Source organism: Camellia sinensis, chromosome 7 (assembly GCF_055761805.1).
Source record: "Camellia sinensis isolate YWXY chromosome 7, ASM5576180v1, whole genome shotgun sequence".
In the NCBI taxonomy this organism is placed as follows: Eukaryota; Viridiplantae; Streptophyta; class Magnoliopsida; order Ericales; family Theaceae; genus Camellia; species Camellia sinensis.
The window spans coordinates 99635261-99658052 of record NC_138967.1 but is presented as its reverse complement, the minus strand read 5'-3'; the positions used below and the strand labels follow the sequence as shown (position 1 = coordinate 99658052).

Sequence of the window (22792 nt, the reverse complement as noted above, 5' to 3'; positions counted from 1 at the left end):
CACCTAAATTTTTCCCACTAATTTTTTTTTATGGTGCCAAAATTTTGAAAGTTTTGGTGAGATTTTTTTTTTCAATAATTAAAAAATTATTAATGAGGAATATATTTGTGTCATCAATAATCTATTTTTTTTTTTTTTGAAAAACTTGATTTTGAATATTTTAAGACCATTTGGTGAGAAATATATTTTCGTCACTAATAATTTTTAATATTTTTAGGCCTTTTAGTGAGAATTATTTTGTCATCAATTTTGAAAGAAGAATTTTGACATATTAAGCGGTAATGAAAAAAAAATCTATTATTTTTCCTTTTTTTTTTTTTGTTGCCTAGATTTTTTTTCCCTCTATTTTTTTTTGATTAGTTTTATTTTTCCCTCCCTTTTTTTTTTATTATTTGTTTATCAGTCTTCGTATCAGTCTCTATCTCTGTCTCTCCCTCTCAAAACAAACTGACGAATCAGTTTTCCTATCAATCTCTATCTCTCCCCCTCTCCCTCTCCCTCTCCCTCTCAAAACACAAGTGCTGTGTGTTCTTCTCCAGTGCCCCTTCAGTGTGTTCTTCTCCAGCGCCGTTGCCAACGTCCCTGTTCTCTTTTTCAGTGTCGCCACAGACGTCGTATCTCCTTTACTGCTGTGTGTTCTCTTCCATCAGGTATGGGTCCTCTTTCTCTCTCCCTCTCTCTCTCTCTCTCACTCAATTTCTCTATTTCTCTATCTCCGTTTTCCCTAATTTTCGAAATTAATTTTCAGAATTAATGCTGTATTTTATTCTTTCCAGCAAGGTTTCTGCTATAAACTTGAGAATGAATGTCCTATTGATTATAATTAAGAGTTTGAATTTAGTAAAAGCCCTTGACTAAATGTGAATATTTTATATGATTTGGATTGTTTGTCTATATTTTTAATAAAATTAGGGTTCAACTCCTCTCTATAATTGAATGTTCGTTTAATATCTGTTTATTTTATAGGTTTTTCTGCTTAGGTTATTCATAAAAAAATAAAATTGATTACTTACGTCATGATATCGATCGATTCCTTTGCTTCTGTGATCATCCTCCTGATTCTTCTTGGATACCATGCCTGGCTATTTGAGGATCCTTGTACATGCCTGATGCTCTGCTACTGCAATTATTTATTGCCTTTGTTTTAGTTGGCTGTGGGCATCTTCTCTTTATTTTTTTATTTTTTTTCAGATTGTGTATTTTTTTTTCCTTCAAATTGCTGATATAGTTCTGTACCCATTACATATTACGTTTTCTGGAATGGAGCTTAATTGGAAAGCTGTATGTAAGGATGAACAGAGAAAAGATTAAAAGAGATCTATTTTCTAGAATAGGAGGTCTAGGGACTGAAATTTGAAATTTTGTTGCAAAAATTATTTTTCCTTAATTTTGAAAGATGGACTGTCGAATTTGAAATTTAATTAGATATATTCGGTCTTTGTAAGAACCATTTGAATCAAGTAGTGTCCCAAATACTAGTTGCAACTGAAAAATTCGAAAGCTTTTCTTTGTGGTGATGCGGACTTATTGTTTGTATAATTGTTATACAAGCAACTATGGAACTTGTCAAAATTAATTGTTGCTTAGGTGGAACTGTGGACTTTTTGTTTGTATAATTGTTTCTGGCTGGGCTAAATCTAATCATAATTAAATGCTTATTGACTTGAGGAAGGAGTGATTTTATTGAGGAAAAAGTAACTAACTGTAAAACTCCTCTTACTAGCGAATGCTGGTTTCATATTCTGTTATAATTCGTAGGTTATTATTTTTATTTTATTCTTTTTCAATTTTCTTGGATTAGTTAAACTTCCCTAACTTATCAAGGAAAAAGAATGTGAATTGTGAAGAAGGCAAAAGCAAAATCTGTTACTGAAGATTTTGAGTGTGAGAGAAAATGGATCAAACATCTATACACAGGATAAAATGGATGGAGGTCCACTTAGATGTTATTGATAATCAATGTCCAATCTCTTTTGTTGAGGGTCACAACACTTAGGTTTCCCAGTGTACATGACATATTTTTATGACTTGTTAGTGTCTTGAGTTGCTTAAGTTCAAGATGAAGTCAAATCCTATATGTCTATGTGTGTGTATATGCATTTGTAGGTATGTATTATGTATTTTGATACTAAAACAGTAATGCTAAAGCTATTAGTTACTTAATATTTCTCTAGATGGAATTAGTATGTACTCACCAGTTGCCCAATTTTTAAAGAATTTGAAGCCCAAGTACTTGATCCAGTAACCATGAGGCCTGCTACTTAATGAGATTATATGATGGGAAGTAGAGAGGAAGGTTAAACTATGGCCATGGCTGGTTATAATAAGAAATAAATTTTGATGGGAATTTGTATTACCATTTCTTCCTCAAAGTTAAAGTATGAAAATCTATACGGGAAAGTATGTGTCGCATCTCTTTGAGTCTAGGTATCAAGTTGCATCTCTAAAGTTTAGTGAAAATTTCACAAATCTCTGTCATGGTTTGTTTGCTACAAGTTGGATATTACATCTTTTTGGATTATCAGGTTGCTGATAGTTTGGTGTTTGGAGTCAGGATAAATTGTGGACAACTTAAACTGTAGATCCTTCCACAAATATCCGTAGTCATTGCTAGTCTCAACCCAATGTTCAGCCCATCTAAGTTCATTTTTGGGAGATTTTGGTCATGTTTGGTTACCAATAATTCTTCAATTTCCAAATTATCTGCTGAGCAAGCACTTGAATTCAGGGTCATATTTATTTCCTCTATCCTCCGTTTTTTTTTTTTCTCCTTCAAATCGTTGAAATGCTTGTTGGATCACTTATGCTGATGCTACATTTGTCACATGGAATCTTGGTTTCTTTTTTACCTCTACCTTGGGAAGAATCTGACTCAAACCTTCAATTGGTCTGAAATTTCTCTGGGTGATCATCCTCCCATCTTTAACATTGTAGAAATTAATATCTTCTAGCCTTTTAGGCTCCGGACATGGATTTCGAATCAAGGGAATTTGAGTATAAAAATATTGGACAGTTAGCTATTATAGGTGGAGAGAAACTATAGCAGAAGGTAACTAGAGATAGAAGAGATGTATTTTAGTAGGATTTTTGTAGCTAGAAGAGAATCCTTGATATGATTTCAAATAACTACTTTTATATAGTTATTTCAAATCCATCATGATAAAGCTATTTAATTCAATATTGAAATTCGTTTGAACATCATGTCTTCTTATTCCATCATGTAGGTTGAATTGAACGAACTGGAATCAAATACCTTATCAGTGCAACTTGTGCATTATGATGTGCAAGGCAACTACCAGGTCTGAGAATTATCTAATGCTAGGGATGATCTTCTGACTAGATTTGGCATTTAGATTTCTGAAGTTGGGCAGGTCATGAAATCATTAGGTTGCCAACTTTTCTCCAAATTTGTGTTAGCATTCAACATTTTTAAAGTATAGTTTGCATTACTGGGCATGGAAATGAAGGATTTCAATGTAAGTTAGTGGCAGTGGTTATGGAGCCCTGGAATGTTTGACTAAATGCTAGAGTGGTTATGGATCCCCTTCTCCCCTGGCACCCAAAAAAATAAATAAAGAATGAAAGAAAAAGAAAGAGTAAACTATTAAACAAAGTAGAATTGAGTCAGTTAGGATGAAGTGTAAATTAAGAGAAAAAATCTTAAGATACGTAGTTTTTTTTGTGTTTGGCTCTTAAGATATGTTGTTTCCATCTGATAATCAATTTTACTAGATGTTTAGAATTTTGAAACATCATAGTTATAATAGCACTAGTGAATTGTTTAACTGCTCATTAGCCAGCAATTTCCTGTAAATATTGGAGGCTAAAGTGCCATTTTATATAACATAAGTTATTTATGCCGAATTCAGCTCCTTGGAATCAATGTTACGTGTTCAAAGTTTAGAGCCCCCATTAACCGCATAAATTGTTTTGCTGCCAAAGATGTGAATCGATTTGCTATGATGCAAAGCAAACGTTGTAATGCATTAAAAAATAACTTAAGCTATTTATGCCGAATCCAGCTTCCTGTAATCAATGTTAACTGTTGAAAGTTTAGATCCCCCATTATCTGCATAAATTGTTTTGCTGCCGAAGATGTGAATTGATCTGCTATGATGAAAAGCAAACGTTGTAATGCTTTAAAAAAAAAAAAATCATTATTCCTGTTTGAGATATTACATTTGACGTGAATGTGGTTTCAACTTTCAAGTACAATATTTATGTTGACAAACAGAACTAGTAATCTGGCTTGTAATGGAGAGAATTTAGGGGATGTGATGAGGCTGAATTAGGGAACTCGTATGCAACTGTTTGCTTTATTTTTTAAGCTGCAGCAATATGTTTATGAATTAGTAATAGAATCCATATGATGGGCTTTATTAGTTACATGCCCTATGATCCAAAGGATCATGTCTTGTCACTTGGTTCTAATGACAAAGAATAAGCTCTGTTAGACATGAAGGCCACATTTGATTTGTGGATAAGGAATAAGATATCATGCGACTATTTTATCTCAAGATAAAAAGGCCCTAAATTAATTATCTCTTGGGTTACAATATGTGAACCAAGCACAAGATAGCAAGATTTTTTTATCCCGGCACTAAGGCTACTTGTACCGGGATAAGTATTTGTCATAAAATTACTAAATTACCCCCATCAGGTTAAGTTATCTCATCTTATCTACAAAACTAACATGGCTTAAGGATAATTCAGGGCACCAGGTTTTTTAAGGCATTGATTAGTGTGGTACTGCAATGAAATGTTTTCTTGCTAGATTAATTTTTATGATATGGTAAAAGGTAAATAAATGTTCATGCATAATTTTGCAAGAGGTTCATCACTAGTGAGTTGCGATTCATAGGATTTGATGGGATGGGTTATTCAGGAAAGAATGTGTAAATATGTAGGAATGGCCAGCAATTAGGGCATCAAAACATCAATAATAATTTCATGCTTTGAATTGGCTATCAATTTCCAATTGGTTTAGGCTTAGAAAACATCATTTCATGTTTCTCCCTGTCCAAAGACTTATTGTTGGTTGGAAAATGATGAGAGAATTTAACTTTCTAATTACTGTTTCTAATAATTTGGTTGCAAAAAAAAAAAAATTTAGCCGTTTTTCTTTTTTGGTTGAAAATGTTGACCAAATAATTAAAAATGTTTCAAAAAAGAGATACTTAGGCCTTGTTTGGGAAAATACTATTTTAATAACTTTTTGGCTAAAATCTGAGGTAAAAAAAATAGTATGTTTGGAATAAATTTATGGTTTTTTACGAAAAGATGTGTAAAAAATAAAGAGAAAAATGAATCTTTGACTTTTTTGTATAGGCTATAGGTTGGCTATGTTTGGTATGCCCATTTGGGCTAAAATAGCTATATAGGACAAAATTAACTATTTTAGTCAAATAGGACAAAATGTCACATTCAAACCATAATCATTTTATTTTTTCGCTCACAAAAGTTAAAAAGCCAAAAAAATCTATCTCAAACGAGGTTTTTTAGCCTTAGGCTAAAAAAGTCAAAAAGTCAATCTACATCCCAAATGAAGGCTAAGGTTGTGTGACTTTATCACTGCTACATCCACTAAATTTGTTTAGTCCGAATTCGCCCAAATGAGTCTCTTCTAGGTAGAGGCTCATTCAGGCAAATTCAGACTAAACAAATTCAGTGGACAAATCATTTATCTTTGGCTAGTTAGTGAAAACCTCGTTCGGGAATAGGTTATTTTAGTAATTTTTTAATTTTTTGGTTAAAATATGGGGTTAAAAATTAGTATGTTTGGAATGAATTTTTGATTTTTTACGAAAAGATGTGCAAAATGTAGAGAGAAAAGGGAATCGGTGACTTTTTTTGTATAAGTTATAATATTTTTTGTGATTTTTTGACTTTTAAACTAAAACAGTATGTTGTCAAATGAGACCAGGGAGATAAAGAGAACCTAGAATTTGAAAATGAGAGGTCATTTTTGAAGGGATGAGTGTATTGCTTAGGGGTCGTTTGGCATTGGTTAATATAGCCAACATTTTTGTGTTAGGACTATTTTAGCCTCGTTCTTGTTTTGGGACTTTTTTTTTTTGGTGAGAAAAAGTGTAATGATTATATATAAAAAGTAGTATTTTGTCTTATTAGCTTTTATAATCAAATTTGTATTTTTTTTTGTAATTATTTAGCCCCAAAATAAATGCCAAACTGGGGCTTAACAAACTATTAAATAGTTATACAACCACTTTTATGAATGGTGTACAATCATTTTAAGTATGTTAATGGTTGTTAGTGCACCCGTGAACAGACTTCTTTTCTTGATCACTAAAGTTGAGTGCATTATTGACTTTGTTAGTAAAGAAAACCTGGATACCCTCTAAATCTTGAGTCCGACTCCTCTATGGTTATTTTGCGCAGTAGGTTATAAAGCAAGTTTTTGACTGGTCAATAACTTGTGAGCATGGCTAGACATAAGATTTGAAACAAGAAAGGAAGTACATGGACATATACACTTGAGAGGTTGTTTGACATGTATTAAAATAGACATGTTATTTTAGCAACAGATATCTTTTCTATACTATTTCACCCTCTTAATATTGCTTTTATCTTATCCTGGATATGAGTAAGTTCGAATGTTGTCAGCTTTTGTACTAATTTTATTGCAATATTAATCATACTTAATTTTCACTATGGTTTATTTTATTGGTTACGAAGAGTCTTGTTTGAGGTGGTTGTATGATAGAACCAGTGGAAGGCAGTCGGTTGCTTTGTTGACAGTCTCATTTTTTCAATTGCTGTAAATGAGATCAGAAGCCTCAAGTTATTGTTGGCATTTCCAAATACTCCACATACTTCATGATCAATAAAACATTGTTGCCATGAGCATGGGTAGGCTTATTTTGTTTACTTCTTACATTAAAATTGCCATTTTTTCCCCTAGCTGTCTACATAAAGATGTGACAAGTGTTTATCTTGAATCTTTATATACCATAGCCTTTGATCATTAACATCCTCAATCTCTCTGTCGCTTCCTCTCCAACTTATTTCCACTGTTTAGAACTTGAAATGTAATGATGTTCAAGAAATTGATAATCTATACGGGATTCAATGCCCATTTCAAAAGCACCTTTGTCACGTTTATATTGATATAACTTATAAGCATGGTTATAATTAGCATAAACGTAGGAAATTTTCCTATTGTAATTTGTATCTGTAGCGTGTGGTTTTTGTGTAGACAGAATATCTTTCGTATGAGAATACTCACATATATATATATATATATGTATATATTACGTGTTGTATAATATTTTGAGATAAAATATTGTATATTCTTTAGAAATATACTTCCAATTAATGGAATTTAAAGAAAATATGGAATTTATATATCTCATTCATTTGATAAGTTAGAAATATTAGGTTAAACCTTAATAGATGTGAGCATTTTTTTCTTCGATAAATGTCTCATATCCTTGCCTTGTATACTGAGAGAAATTGAAGAATCGTAATGCAAATTGCAATATGCAAACCTTGGAGCCAAGAGAATAGTGATGATGGACCTGGGTTTGATATTTTTTTTATTTATTGTGATGATAGTTACAGGAAGGTTCTGTGGCTTTCCACATTCAAGTCCATTAATTGGTTAGCAATTTCAATGTTTTTAGTTTATGAAATAGGTCAGATAATATTATTAGTTTTTAGTTTTTAGTTTATGTCATTAACTTTCAATGTTTATGTCCTGAATTTCATAAACTAATGTTGGCCATGTAACCTGCAAATCATTGGTCAGCGATTTCCTTGAATAAAATTTATGTAACAATTGTCTAGTTGAAGAGGCTATCTTGATTGGTGAATTTTACTTTCAATGATCAATGTCAGTTTTTGATGTGTTCCTATTTTTCAGAAGTTTCATCATTTCACAAATCCTAATGATCAGAAGGTTAATGAGTTGACTTCTTTGTTACCTTTACTTGATGGTGTTTCCTAGAGGACTATTGTGTTAATAAGAGAGTGAAGAATATCCCTTCTTTGGGTCTTTTTCTTGTAAATCTTTCTTTGATATTTGAGTACTTAAATTGACTGCTTTAGAAACTCAATGTGGCATATTGCGGGTTTTCTTTCTGTGTCATGTTATCTGCTTTTTACTCTCTGCTCACTGCTTTATTGGTTAAATTTTCTCTGAATTATGATATTTGTCTTCTTATTGATGGTTATTTTGCTGTGGTTAATGTTTTGGTTATGAATACTTCTTCTCTTTACGCTAAATTGCTTTGGCTATTTTCTCACGTGATTTATGTGTGGTTGTAATTTATATAACTCAGTATAATCATTGGACTTGAAATTTTTTTTAATTAAAATATATATATATATATATATATTTTTTTTCTATATAAAATTTTTCCTATTCACCTAACTTTAATTAACTCGGCATAGTCAGACATGGACAAAAGTTAGATTGCATTAGGTAGCACAGTTGATGGAAGGATAAGTTGGGCATATAATGATGGGGTAATATCATTTCTTTGTTTTGCAATGGCGGTTATCGATCGAGATGGTAAAATTTTGTGCCCTTGTCGAAAGTGTGTGAATGTTGTTCGTCAAAATTTTCAAATTGTTCAAATTCATTTGCTACAACATGGGATTATTCCAACTTACACTATCTGGCATGTACATGGGGAACCCCGTGAATCAAATGAGGCTTATCATCATGATATACCCGTTGAGGGCAATGAGGTTTTGGGAGGTATTAATGCCGTAGTGGAAGATCGAATAAGAGGGGAATCAACTAATACAACTCAAGAGGAGGAGGTTCGCACTTTTGATAAATTATTGAATGATGCCAAACGTGAGGTGTACCCAGGTTACACAAATTACACTTTGTTAAAATTTGTCATCGAGATACTTAATATGAAGGTAACAAACCATTGGAGTAATAAGTTAGTTGACATGATACTAGAGTTTTTAACAAAACTTTTATCGAAGGATAATTTGGTTCCAAAGTCAACTTATGAAGCTAAAAAAATACTACGTGAATTGGGTTTGTCATACGAGCTCATTTGGAAGGGGAATGCAACACTAGATAAATGTCCAAATTGTAAGGCTTCTAGATACAAGACAAATCATGGTAGAGGTAAGAAGATCTCTCGCAAGGTTCTTCGATACTTCCCATTAACACCGAGATTGAAAAGGTTGAACATGTCGAGGAAGAGAGCCGAGGATATGAAATGGTTCAAGGAAAAACGTCTAGATGACGGTGTATTGAGGCATCCTGCAAATGGTGATGAGTGGAAGGAATTCGATACACAACATCCTGAATTTGCCTTGGAGCCTCGGAATGTGAGGCTAGGGTTGGCTACTGATGGTTTCAACCCTTTCGGAAATATGAATAACTCATATAGTTTGCGGCCTGTCGTACTCATTCCGTACAACTTGCCACCGTGGTTGGCTATGAAGGACCCATTTTTCATGCTATCATTACTTATTCCTGGTGAATCACAACCAGGAATTGATATTGATGTCTACATGAGACCTTTAGTGGAAGAATTGAATGAATTATGGAAAAATGGTACATTAACCTATGATGCCTCAACTGGTGAGACTTTCTGCATGTGTGCAGCTTTGCTGTGGACGATACATGATTGGCCCGCATTTGGTGACAATTCTGGATGGAGAACAAAGGGTCATTACTCTTGTTACACTTCCAATGATGAACCATATTTTGAATCTTTAAGAAGTAAGACTGCGTACAGTAACCATCGATGCTACTTGCTTGATGACCACCCAGAAAGATGAAAGAGTAGAGCATATAATGGCAAGCATGAAAATCGGAAGAGATCTTTGGTGATACCGATAGAAAAGATTGAAGAACAATTGGGCAGCGTGACGGGTGTCACATATGGAAAACATCCAAGCAATAGGAAAAGACCTTGTCAGAACCCAAACTAGACAAAGGTAAGCATCTTGTATGAGCTACCGTATTGGAAGAAAAGGAGGCTTCGACACAACATTGATGTCATGCATGTGGAGAAGAACTTTAGTGAAAATGTTTTTGGAACGATATTGGGAATTGATGGGAAGAACAAGGATACAGATAAGGCACGAATGGATTTAGAAGATATGAATATAAGGAACGAATTGTGGCTGACAACAAATCCCGATGGATCATATGTGAAGCCGCGAGCTAGCTTCTCATTGACCCCTAAAGGGAGAGAGGGTTTCTTTGAATTCTTGAAATCAGTCAAGTATCCAGATGGGTACGCGGCAAACATTTCGAGATCAGTGAATGCGAAAAATGGTAGATTAACAGGATTGAAAAGCCACGACTGCCATGTACTTATACAACAGATTCTTCTTATTGGGATGCGTGGTTACGTAGATAAAGAGATCAGTACAACACTTTTTGAGTTAGGTAGCTTTTTCCAAGATCTATGCTCAAGGACATTGAAACGAAGTGAAATGGAGAAATTAGAGGAATGTATAGTACTCATACTATGTAAGTTTGAAAAGATCTTTCCTCCAGCCTTCTTCGATGGATGGTTCATTTGGCCATTCACTTGCCACGTGAGACTATTCTTGGAGGACCTGTGCAATATCGGTGGATGTACCCGATTGAAAGGTAATTTCTAAAATTGTACTTTCAAATGAAAGGTATAGATTATGTTGTGTGCCTAACCATACTCCTAATTGGTTATCTTTTCAAGGTTTCTTGGAGCTTTGAAAAAGTTTGTCACCAATCGAGCTCGACCAGAAGGTTCTATTGCAGAGGCCTACATTGTCAAGGAGTGCATTATTTTTTGCTCAATGTATCTTGAAGGGATTGAAACCGTGCATAATCGAGATGCACGAAATGAAGATTATGGAGTCCGTCGTGAAGGTTTGATAATATTCACCGAAACTGCTCGTCCTATTAGCCAAATCAGAAAGCATGTTGAGATGTCACAGGAACTTCGTGATATTGCTCATTGGTTCTTATTATACAATAGCCCTGAGATAGAGAAGTATATTCAGTACGTGTTTCTTATAATTATATATATTTTAACAATTTTCATGTTATTAGTCATTAATAATAGTAGTATTTCACACATTAACCAAAACTATTTGAGTAGGGAACACAAGAATTTGTTACAAATTCCCACTGGACAAGATATAACTCAGATACAACAGAAGGAATTTCCGAAGTGGTTCAAAGAATATGTAAGTCATTTTTAATATTCACAATTACCCAAACACTATTAGGCTTGTATAAAATACAAACATTACTAACATAATTCAAATGTTGCACATTGCATGTGGATGTAGATAAATAGATTGAGAGTTGATGAGGCACCAGAAGCAACCGAAGAATTGTGGTCATTAGCGAATGGTCCTAATTTGTTAGTGAAAGAGTACTCGGGTTGTATAATCAATGGTGTAAGATTCCATACGAAGGAATTCGACAATCGTTGTAAGAGTCAAAACAGTGGTGTGCTTACTGAAGGGGACTACAAGGGAGAGATGCACGAATTCTATGGTCACTTGTGCAATAATTGGGAATTTGAGTACATGTGTCAAAATAAAGTTGTTTTGTTTCAATGTGAATGGTACAACACTGGTAACACTGGTTAAAGTAGAATAGTACGAGCTGACACATATTGCACAAGCATCGATGTCACAAGCCGATGGTATCAATCTGACCCTTTTATCTTGCCTAGTCAAGCTAAGCTAGTGTTCTACCTAAATGACACGAAATGGGGGCAACCTTGGCAAGTCGTGCAACGGGTCCAACATAGAGGTGTGTTTGATGTGCCAGAGGTTGCTGATGGAGAACCACCAGATCAACCAGAATTTAATGATGCATTCCAACAAGAAAACATTAACTCAGTTGTCTTGATCAACATTGAAGATATTATTCGATTTCATAGGGATGATATTGAAGCTGAGGTTATTTCAAATAAAACAAAGAAAGATGGTAGAGATGACGAAGAAGATGAAGAACTTGGCATACTTGATGATGATACGGATCTTGATATGGAACCTGATATGGATTATGATATGTAGTTTTTGTTTTTTTTAGGTTTCTATATGGACATATGTTTTTAATGCATTACATGGTTATGCTATATTTTGTTGCGTCTCTTCAAGTAAAATTATGCTTTATATTTTATGTTTTATTTCAATTTATGCTTTTTTAGTTACCAAAATGGCCAAAGGGGAGAAACAATGGATCAAACCAGGTTTTCTAGCGAAACAGAAGCGAACAGAGTACGAAATGGAAAGATATAAGACAATCAAGAAGAATAATAAGAAAATGGATGCTCTACAATTGAAGCGTATAGCACCTTCTTTGATGGGTTCTACTCAGCCCAATCGTGTTAAGCAGAAGGGAAAGAACATTAGGGTAGATGATGATGACTACATACTGTCAGATCATGAGGATGACACTGATGTTGAGTCCTTTGAAAGTGTTGACGATGAGGTACTATATGTATGGCCATTCATTTTTTTTATTATGTCACCGATAGCTATATATTTGTTAATGATGCTTTGTTAATACTTTCTTTATATTTCCGTATACTTTACTGGATCAGATTACAAATATCAACAGTGGCCTTGATGGGTTTCCATATACATATCTTTACTTATCCATTTTTATGTATTTATTGTTTATGCTTTTGTATTATGTTTTTTAGGGCTTACCAATGCCACCAAAACAATTGGCGTAGTCATCTCTTCAACCTTCGCACGAGGCAATTGTTGTTCCAAATGGGGATTTACATGACAATGTGGATACCCAACACTCACAGCCACTTGATGTCGATATGGAGGCACCGAGGGAGGCAGCCCCCCAATCTACTGTCGGTAAGATACTGAATTTTACTAAGCTAAAGAAATTCTCTGTTTTAATATAATTCTATGGTGCAAAAAATTTCAAGCAATTTGTTTCATAGGGATTGATTTTTTATTTTTTATTTTAGTTTTGGTCTCACTTTTAATTTTTTGTCATATAACACACAAAGTTAACATCTCTATTGGAGATGCTCTTAGTTTTCAAGCATTCCTAGTTCTTTGAACAAAAACATTGAAGAAGGAGAAATTATTGGGTATAGAAAAGGGTATAACATGACATTGTTATGTGATAATACTCGTCACCAATTATTAATTGCCACCTTTCATACTATTAGATAAACCATTAATGTAAATGTGATAAGCGATAAGCCTTATCCTGTAAACCAAACTCAATCAAAGAAGGCACCACGTGACAATACTTTGGTACCCAATAATTGCACGTGAGAAAAATCAAAGAATTGACGTGGTAGATGAAACTCTTTTTTACCCTGCGTGATACCTAGATTTGAGTATTATGACTAAGCTAGGTAGTTGCTTCTTTCTCTATTTGGTTCATACAAATTTGAAAAAATAGCAAAAACAAAAATAAAAACAAAAATAGAAAAAATTACAGTGGTAGAGGATTGAAAGCAACAGATTATGGCTAGGAGTGGTAGAAGTCCTTCCGGATGTTCTGGAAACTCAAAGCAGGTTGTGATAAAGATGTGGCATCCGATCGATTGCCATTGTTGTTGCCATTGTAGGTTATGTTTAATGAAACAGATTGTTATCTACTTCTGCTGAAAGTGCAAGAATTTATTGAACTAGGGGAAAAATAAAAACACTTCATATTTGTTTCAAGTGTTGTTATGGGGAGGCTGACATTTTGGAGTTTCTATTTTCTCACACAAACAAAAGCTTTACGTGGTTTCATGTTAAACATGATTTAATCAGAATTATGTCAATAAAAGGAACATGGTTTAATCAGAATTTGTGGGTAAAGGCCAGTGGTGATGCAGCGTTTTTTTTTTTTTAAAGGATTTTCTTTGTTTGGTAGCTGAGAATATGTGAGAAAGAGGGGAAATAGGAAAGAAAATAAAATGTTGTCCTTTTGTGCCATCATGCTACTGCGGTTTCTAAGATAGTGAAAACCTTTTCAATAGTTTCCATTGTGCTTAATTGGGTGAAAATATCTGTCTGCCTCTGTCTATGAAGTTGTGGAATTAGTAATTAAAGAATCTGAGGACCAAAATTTTGATTTCATTTCTTTGCTCATACTGAATTTTTTTCAGGAGAAATTGTTGGGCTTTTTACGTAAATTGCTTGTTGGGTTGCTTCATTTGTGATGAGGATTTACCGGGTGGTAATGACTTAATGCACTTGAGGATTTTGCTAACTGAAGAACTAGACCTCGAAATGTTCCGGAATTTAATCTTTAATTGTTGCCTTGCCTTTGTTGTACTACATTGTAATACATTTTTCCAAGTTGTAGTTTTTGTTTAAATGCTTAACTTTAGAACACTATTGTGATATGCTCAAATTTCATATTTGCTGTGTTGGATCCCAGATGGGAGTAGGCCTGTAAAATCTGGGTTATGTGAAATCTTAGGTTAAATTGTGTAGCCAAGCTTGCGATATTGGTTTAACAGCATAAAGGCCAGGGTATACCCCAGCATAAAGGTCCTCACTGGGGTAATCACAGCCGACCTTGAGCCCAAAAAATTATGCAATTTGTGGGTAAAGAACACTTCATCACCACTGATGGAAGCACCCAAGGTACTGAAATTGTGGTGAGAGTAGCTGAACTACTTACCAAAATAGAGAAGGAGACTAGTGCTCTATAGGAGAAACAGAGAAGGAGACTAGTGAATAGAAAGCAATAGCAGTACGGTAAAGAATTAGCAGCCGCAACAACTGCAGAACAAAGCAGCAGCTGTATAGAAGAGATTGAACAGAAACAACGAGTAGGGAAGAAATTGGTAGTAACAGAGAATAACGAAAAAGCTGCAGATGTAGGAAAGAGTGAAGAAACAAGAAAATGGAATAGCAAATATAACTGTGAAAAAGAGAAAACAACTTGAGAAATGAAAAGCATCAACTTCAGAGTAGGGAAGAAAGCTGCAGCTGTACCTGTGTGGCTGCTGCTAGTGCTGTTTGTGCAGGGCTTTTCTTGGGTTTATTTTCTAGTTTTGCTTGCTTTTTCTCTCTTGAGGGTTGTGCAAGTGTATTTTGTATTGTTTTTGGCTAGTCTATTGAATGTTCATAGCCTTTTTTTCCTCATGTGGCAAATGAACATTCTTTTGTGTGGTTTATTTTAGGATGATTCTCTTTATAGTTTATTTAGTTTAGTTTATCTATTTGGTTTTGTTTCTCTTTTATAGCTCTAGTTTTTTTTGTTTGGTGTTGCAAGGCCTGGGGAATGCCCCTCGTATATCTCTATATGTTATCATTTTATTTTATGACTTACTAAAAAAAAAAAATTTACTTATATTGCTTTTATGATTTCGCTTTAATTAATTGCTAACCAGTCAATGTTATGTTTTTAAAATAGTGCCTAGTAGACACCCTCGTGGCTTGACACGTGGGTTGAAGGTTCAAGCAATGGTTCAAAAAGATGGAAAGCTCAAAGTTCCCATACCACAGGAGTATCGTGTGCCAGTGGGGGATCATGCCTCTCAATTAGTCTCCAAAATTGGTGTTGAGGTCCGAACACACTTGCTAGACTTTAGCATTCGCAGGTGGAAACATGTCAACGAAGAAGTTACGGCACCTATGTTTCAGCGTCTAACGGTAAAAGTTTTACATAATTGATTGAATTAATGTAATATAATTAATTATGACTTACAAGATTTGTGGTTGTTGCTAGGATCAATTTGACATGGAACATGACCCCACAAATGTTAGCAAAGCGGTGGCAACAAAGTGTGGACGGAGCTTGAGCAGCCACACCTACAGACTACGAAAAAGATACCTGAACCTTAAAAGTGCTAAGGGAGAGGAGTATGCTAGAAGCTACCCGTCGCCTGAATGTGACTTCGAGAAATGGAAAAACTTGATTGACAAGAAGTGGAATGATACCAATTGGCTGGTAAACTTTTCTTATGTTTATTTGTTGTTGACAATTACCTTGTCTTCCTAATATATTTATTTTTCTATTGGAACTTGCTCCTTGTAGAAGCAATCAAATGCTAACATTGACAATAGAAATCAATTGAAGACGAAGCATAGGTGTGAGTCAAAATCTCTCCCAGTTAGGGTACACGAGGCGGTGGGTCTTCTTTAATTTTTTTTATGTTTGTTTTTTAAAGATGATTTTACTACCATCATTCTTATTTAACTTACTAGTTGAACAAAAAAAATCAGACAATTGCAAATGGGGGCCAACTGCCAGAGTTGCCATGTGTTTACAAATCTACACACTTTAATGATGTCACAAAGCAGTGGATTTCTCCGGAGTGCGAAGAGAATTATGTTTGTATATTTACCTTTTGTATTAGGATGATTGCAATTTTAATTGTATCTTTATTCATTTTTTCTATTTGTTTTTTTAAATGACAGGATAATATGATAAAGATCCAAGCTGAACATTGCTCCCAACCTGGTGTGGTTCCAATTACTTCGGAGGAGCTATCTGTGAAGGTGCTAAAGCCAAGGTCGCGATATGTTAAAGGACTCGGGTTGAGGCGTTCCTTCTCTGTCAGGACTACCAGTGCTTCGACTGACAGTGACTATGTGAGGCGTCTAGAGATGGAAATACAAGAGCAAAAGGAGGAAATTTAGTCACAAAAAGAGGAAATTCAGTCACAAAAAGAGGAAATTACAGCATAGAAACATGAAATTCAAGTACAAAAAGAGGAAATTCAAGCACAAAATAAAGAGATAGGGAAGATGAATGGGTCGATTGACGAGCATTTTGAGATCACATCAAGCATCATGGAGTTTCTTAAGAAGCAAGGTTTCAAAGGACGATTTAGAGGATGAGGTATCCCATGAACTCGTACATCGCCTTTTTGGTAAGTCTCGCTCGTTTTATCATTTTATTTTTCTCATGTTGGTTAGTATATACTAGTTAAAGTACAACAATTTGACTACTTATTAACTAAGATTTAACAAGTTTGAAGATGTATTTAATGAAAATAGATTCATTATCAAAATTCTTACTTAGCATGACTCTAGTTAAAATACACACTAACCAAAGTAGAGGCAAAAATAAGTCAGATAATAGCCTGTTGTTAAGTGTGCTTGTATCTGTGGATGTTGGTATCTGTATATCCTATGTCACAAGTATCTGTATGCTCTGCTGTTTGCTCTATTGTTGGTATCTGTATGATCTATTGTTGGTATCTGTATGATCTGCTGTTTGCTCTACTGTTGGTATCTGTATGCTTTGCTGTATGCTCTGCTGTTTGGTATCATTCTGCTTTGCTGGTTGTATCTGTATGTTGTGTGAATGGATAGATCTGCTGGGCTGGGTAATTTTGCTTCAGTTTTGCTTCAATTTTTTGTGTTCAGTTTTGCTTCAGTATCTGTATAGCCTAATTTTGCTTCAATTTTGCTGGGATGGGTAGCTTGCTGTCTGCATTTGATCCTGCTGTCTGTTGTGTTTTTTGTGTTGTTGTTGGTCCCTCACCAACAGTTCCGTTTTGGTGCTGTGCATCATCCCCCTCTCCCCTGTCCTTTCTTGTCCTCTTTATTGATGTATTTTCTCCTTCTTATAAGGTTCTTTCATCAATAAAGTTTTTGTTGATCAAAAAAAAAAAAAAAAAAGGAAGCAGTCAATGTTAAAACAAAATAATACGTATAGCAGTGTGTACTATTTTCTAAATTTAGAAGGGAGCTGTTTTTAGGTTTTGTACGTGGCCTTTTAATGTTAATGTTAAAAATAATAAGCTTATTATCTACATCCATTTTGGTCATTGCTGTCACAACTCACCAAGCTAGTGGTCTAGTTATCCATTTTTTGCATTGTAGGTTGTTGCTCTCTCTCTCTCTCTCTCTCTCTCTCTCTCTCTCTCTCTCTTCTTGTCAATCAAGTTTACCAGCCAATTGGTTATCATTCCACTTCTTGTCAATCAAGTTTTTCCATTTCTCGAGGTCACATTCAGGCGGTGGGTGGCTTCTAGCATACTCCTCTCCCTTAGCACTTTTAAGGTTCAGGTATTTTTTTCGTAGTCTGTAGGTGTGGCTGCTCAAGCTCCGTCCACACTTTGTTGCCACCACTTTGCTAACATATGTGGGGTCACCTTCCATGTCAAATTGATCCTAGCAACAACCACAAATCTTGTAAGTCTCCCTGAATTCAAAAAAAAAAAACGAAGGATAGAGGAAATAAATATGACCCTGAATTCAAGTGCTTGGTCAGCAGATAATTTCGAAATTGAAGAATTATTGGTAACCAAACATGACCAAAATCTCCCAAAAATGAACTTAGATGGGCCGAACATTGGGTTGAGACTAGCAATGGCTACAGATATTTGTGGAAGGATCTACAGTTTAAGTTGTCCACAATTTATCCTGACTCCAAACACCAAACTATCAACAACCTGATAATCCAAAAAGATGTGGTATCCAACTTGTGGCAAATAAACCATGACAGAGAATTGTGAAATTTTCACTAAACTTTAGAGATGCAACTTGATACCTAGACTCAAAGAGATGCGACACATACTTGCCCGTATAGATTTTCATACTTTAACTTTGAGGAAGAAATGGTAATACAAATTCCCATCAAAATTTATTTCTTATTATAACTAGCCATGGCCATAGTTTAACCTTCCTCTCTACTTCCCATCATATAATCTCATTAAGTAGCAGGCCTCATGGTTATTGGATCAAGTACTTGGGCTTCAAATTCTTTAAAAATTGAGCAACTGGTGAGTACATACTAATTCCATCCAGAGAAATATTAAGTAACTAATAGCTTTAACATTACTATTTTAGTATCAAAATACATAATACATACCTACAAATGCATATACACACACATAGACATAATTTTTTTAAATCGCATTTGTGCAGTAGCCACAATATTTGTTCCTTCCCATTCTCATTGACTGCATGCCCTAGTTTCTTACCATGAGATGTTGTAGTGTTATAACTGGTTTGCCTGCTGTCCGTGGGTCACTCCCAGTTTTTGATCCGAGCATAATTCTGGGGATACAGTGAATTGCCATGTTAAGGTGATCATTGCAAAGCCCATGGGTGGGAATGAGCATGGTATTCATCTTTTTAGTTAATCTCTGTTAATTTCTGTTCAAATAACTTCAAGCTTGTGATCTTGAGAACAGTTCTGTATATTTGTTAAGTTTATGATATTTGGCTTTAAGTTTATAATAAAACTTTGCTATTATAATAAACTTTATATATATATATATATATATATATTCTATATTAATGTTTGCCTTGTTTATTTTCTTTGTAGATTGGTTTTGATGACGTTCAGAAGCATATTTGCAAATGAAGATCAACTGTTGAATTTTTTTTCCTAAACTGATGCTTAGTTGTAGTTGCAAATTAAGATGTGTTGATTTGTTTTGGTGGACTCCACGTTTGTTCATTTTGGGATTGCTTTTATGGTTTTTTTGTGATACTTAATGGATTATTATTAAACTTGTTTGATGGATATATTTTGATTTATAATATAAATTGTTTAGTGAATTTTTTTGTGGAGTGATGTATAATAACTAGTGGATTTCTTAGTACAATTAAAACGCTATTGGGATATGAGCAGGGATATTTGTGAAAAAATAATTTAAATTGAATATAAAAAATGGAACAAGTTTAATGACGAATTTGTTTCGTCATTTGTACTTGTTATTATGACAAATTGATTATTCGTCACTAATAAACTTTTTTTGTGACAAAATTTACTACAGTTTATATATGAAAGTTTTTATTTATTTTGTTGTTTGGTGACTAAAAATTTCGTCACGTATATATATATTTGTGACGAAATATATTTCGTCACCCATGTATGACTTTTGAAGACGAAAAATTTCGTCACCTTTACATCTTATTGTGACGAAATTATTTCCTCATCAATGATCAACATGCGTGACAAATTTATTCGTCAACTAAAGTTATAAATATGGTATTGAATAACTATTTGGTGACGAAAATGAGAATTTTTGGCGACAAAATGTTGTTTTATTGGTGACAAAAAATTATGACTTTTGAAGACGAAAAATTTCGTCATCTTTATATCTTATTGTGACGAAATTATTTCCTCATCAATGATCAACATGCGTGACAAATTTATTCGTCAACTAAAGTTATAAATATGGTACTGAATAACTATTTGGTGACGAAAATGAGAATTTTTGGCGACAAAATGTTGTTTTATTGGTGACAAAAAATTTCATCGCTGAAGTAATTTCATTGGTGACGAAATTATTTTTCGTCACGTTGGTTTTTAGTGACAAACATTCAATGACGAAACCGGTGACGAAAATATTTCCTCACAAATATCTACAGTGACGAAATTAGCTCTTTGAAGACAAAAAAATTTCATCATTCAAGACCCAACTTGTTGTAGTGACTTGACTTGACTTGAACTTTATGATATGAACTTTTATCTACATATATATGTTGTTTGCATTGCATTTTGCATGGTGCTCTTAAGTTATTGTGTTTACCATCTGATATCCTGGGTGGCTTGTCGGAGGCTTGCCAAAAGCTTGCCAAAAGGCTGGTCGGACGTAGGCAATGCCACGCTGGGAACACAACCCTTGGATCTGGGTTACCGCCATATCGCTTGATCCACCTTTCGTTTTTCGGTGTTAGGTGTTGTAACGCCCCGACCCTTCAGACGTCATCGATATTGTCCGCTTTGGGCCACGCCCGTACGGATTTGTTCTTCCCAGTGGGTTACCCATCCCAAAACTACTCAAGCCTAAGCACGTTTAACTGTGGAGTTCTGTTAGGGATTTCACCACTCGGGAAAAGGCCTCGATGCTATATAAGGGTCTAGGTTTTTACTTTTATAGCCCAGGAAATCCCCCTCCATTCCCGATGTGAGACACTGGGGCCTTACAATCCACCCTCCATAAGGCTGCACGTCCCCGTGCAGTAGCCTGCCAGCTCGCAAGCCTGCCCACATGCACCGAGAGACGCCAGGGGCCCACACTCGGTACTCCAGAGAGTCGGCTCTGATACCATTTGTAACGCCCCGACCCTTCACACGTCATCGATATTGTCCGCTTTGGGCCACGCCCGCACGGATTTATTCTTCCCAGTGGGTCACCCATCCCAGAACTACTCCAGCCTAAGCACGCTTAACTGTGGAGTTCTATTAGGGATTTCACCACCCGGGAAAAGGCCTCGATGCTATATAAGGGTCTAAGTTTTTACTTTTATAGCCCAGGAACTCCCCCTCTATTCCCGATGTGAGACACCGGGGCCTTACAGGTGTGAGAGGTATATTAGGTAATCTTGCTGAGGTACCCTTTTGACCAATTGGCCTAGTATATGCAGTGAGCTCTAGTGACCTTTCAAGTTAGGATAGGATGCTCTCCCACATTTAGGATGTTATGATACCACTTGTTTGATATAGTGAAGCTCTAGATCGTTCCAAAGCTAGGGCAGGGTAACTCTACCTCTCATAGGGATGTTTTTGCTCTCTTTACCTGTTATATGCTATGCATTTGATCTATATAGGGGTTCTTGAATTTAGATTAATGGTTCAGTTATATCAGTTTGTGGGGCAGAATTCAGTATCCTCAGTAGGGAGTACAGTCATTCAGCTATGATCATATCTGTTGAGAATTGGGCTGAGGTGCTGTCTATTTTTTGATTATTGCTTTTCTTTTCATTATTTCTTTTGCTAGGTAGTCTTGAAATCATAGCTTTAGAAAGACTTGATATCCCCCAAGTTTTGTGGACTCACACCGGTAGGCTTTGCAAAATCAGAGATCTAGTTGAAGGCCAGCCAGTGTTAGTCTCTCTTCCGTCAGTTGTTCGAAGAAGGAAAATCAAGCAGATGTCACCAGTATAGAGCACTTACCAATCACCTATCCATTCCCATCCACTCAACTCACCAATAGTTGACTCTCTCAGATCCGTAATGGCATAAAGTCCAAAAGAGGTTGCAGCCATGATGGCGACCTTTCCAAGGGTTATGATACACTGAACCAAAGAAGTGCTGTACAGAATGAGACCATTGCTGAAATGCGACACCTATCTGGGGCATCTACCGTACATCCAGTCCCAGATACCCAGCCAAACCTTGATCTGCCTCCGCTAGCTGAAAATCTCCAAGCTCCAGATCCCCAAGAGACGTTACCTCGAGCTCAAGCTTTCAGGCCTCTGGCACAACCCCATGGGGGACCTCTCCCCTTTGATATTAATGATTTAATCTTGCCATGATAAAAATCTCCAAGCTTGAGAAATTGCTCAAAAATTCTCAAGGCTTTAGCTCTATCCCGGACATCGAGGACGGTTACACTAGGGCTTCTGTAAAGTTCCCAAAGAAGTTTAAAATGCCTCATATTGACAGGTTCGACAGAAGTGGGATTCGATTGTCCACATTTGTCTCTTCTCAGATGTCTTGAAACCAATGGGCTTGACATGGGCTCAGAAACTGTCATTGTTTGGGAGGACTCTATCGGAAACGGCAGCCACCTGGTATACCAAATTGGAAAACTCGACCAAGTAGAATTGAGAAGAATTAGTTGAGAGATTTGTTGATCAGTATTCTTACAACATCCAGATATAGGTAACAATTAGCGTGCTAGAGGCAACTTCTCGAAATCCCAAAGAGCCTTTTATTGACTTTGCTACTAGATGGAGGGTAAAGGCCGCCCGAATGACAAATAGACCTTCAGAGAAGGAGCAGGTCCGGTTGGTGGTTCAGAATCTTGAACATGACATATTGCAAAGGATGATACTCGCTTCACTATCCACTCGCTACTTTACAAGAATTAGGGGTTCAAATCGAGAGTGCATTAAAAAAGGAGATCATTTAGAGGACAAGTGAACTTGCAAAAAGGCCATTTACCAGGAGTACCAATGC

The 22792-nt window shown here is 35.4% G+C and overlaps 1 protein-coding gene across 1 annotated transcript; it reads left to right on the top strand.

Annotated features, from left to right (window-relative positions):
• The first annotated feature begins 8511 nt into the window (after positions 1-8511).
• On the top strand, positions 8512-9771 carry LOC145795986 (uncharacterized). Its single transcript, XM_082880939.1, has one exon. The coding sequence runs from the start codon at positions 8512-8514 to the stop codon at positions 9769-9771; it is 1260 nt and encodes a 419-aa protein (XP_082737065.1).
• The last annotated feature ends 13021 nt before the right edge of the window (positions 9772-22792 follow it).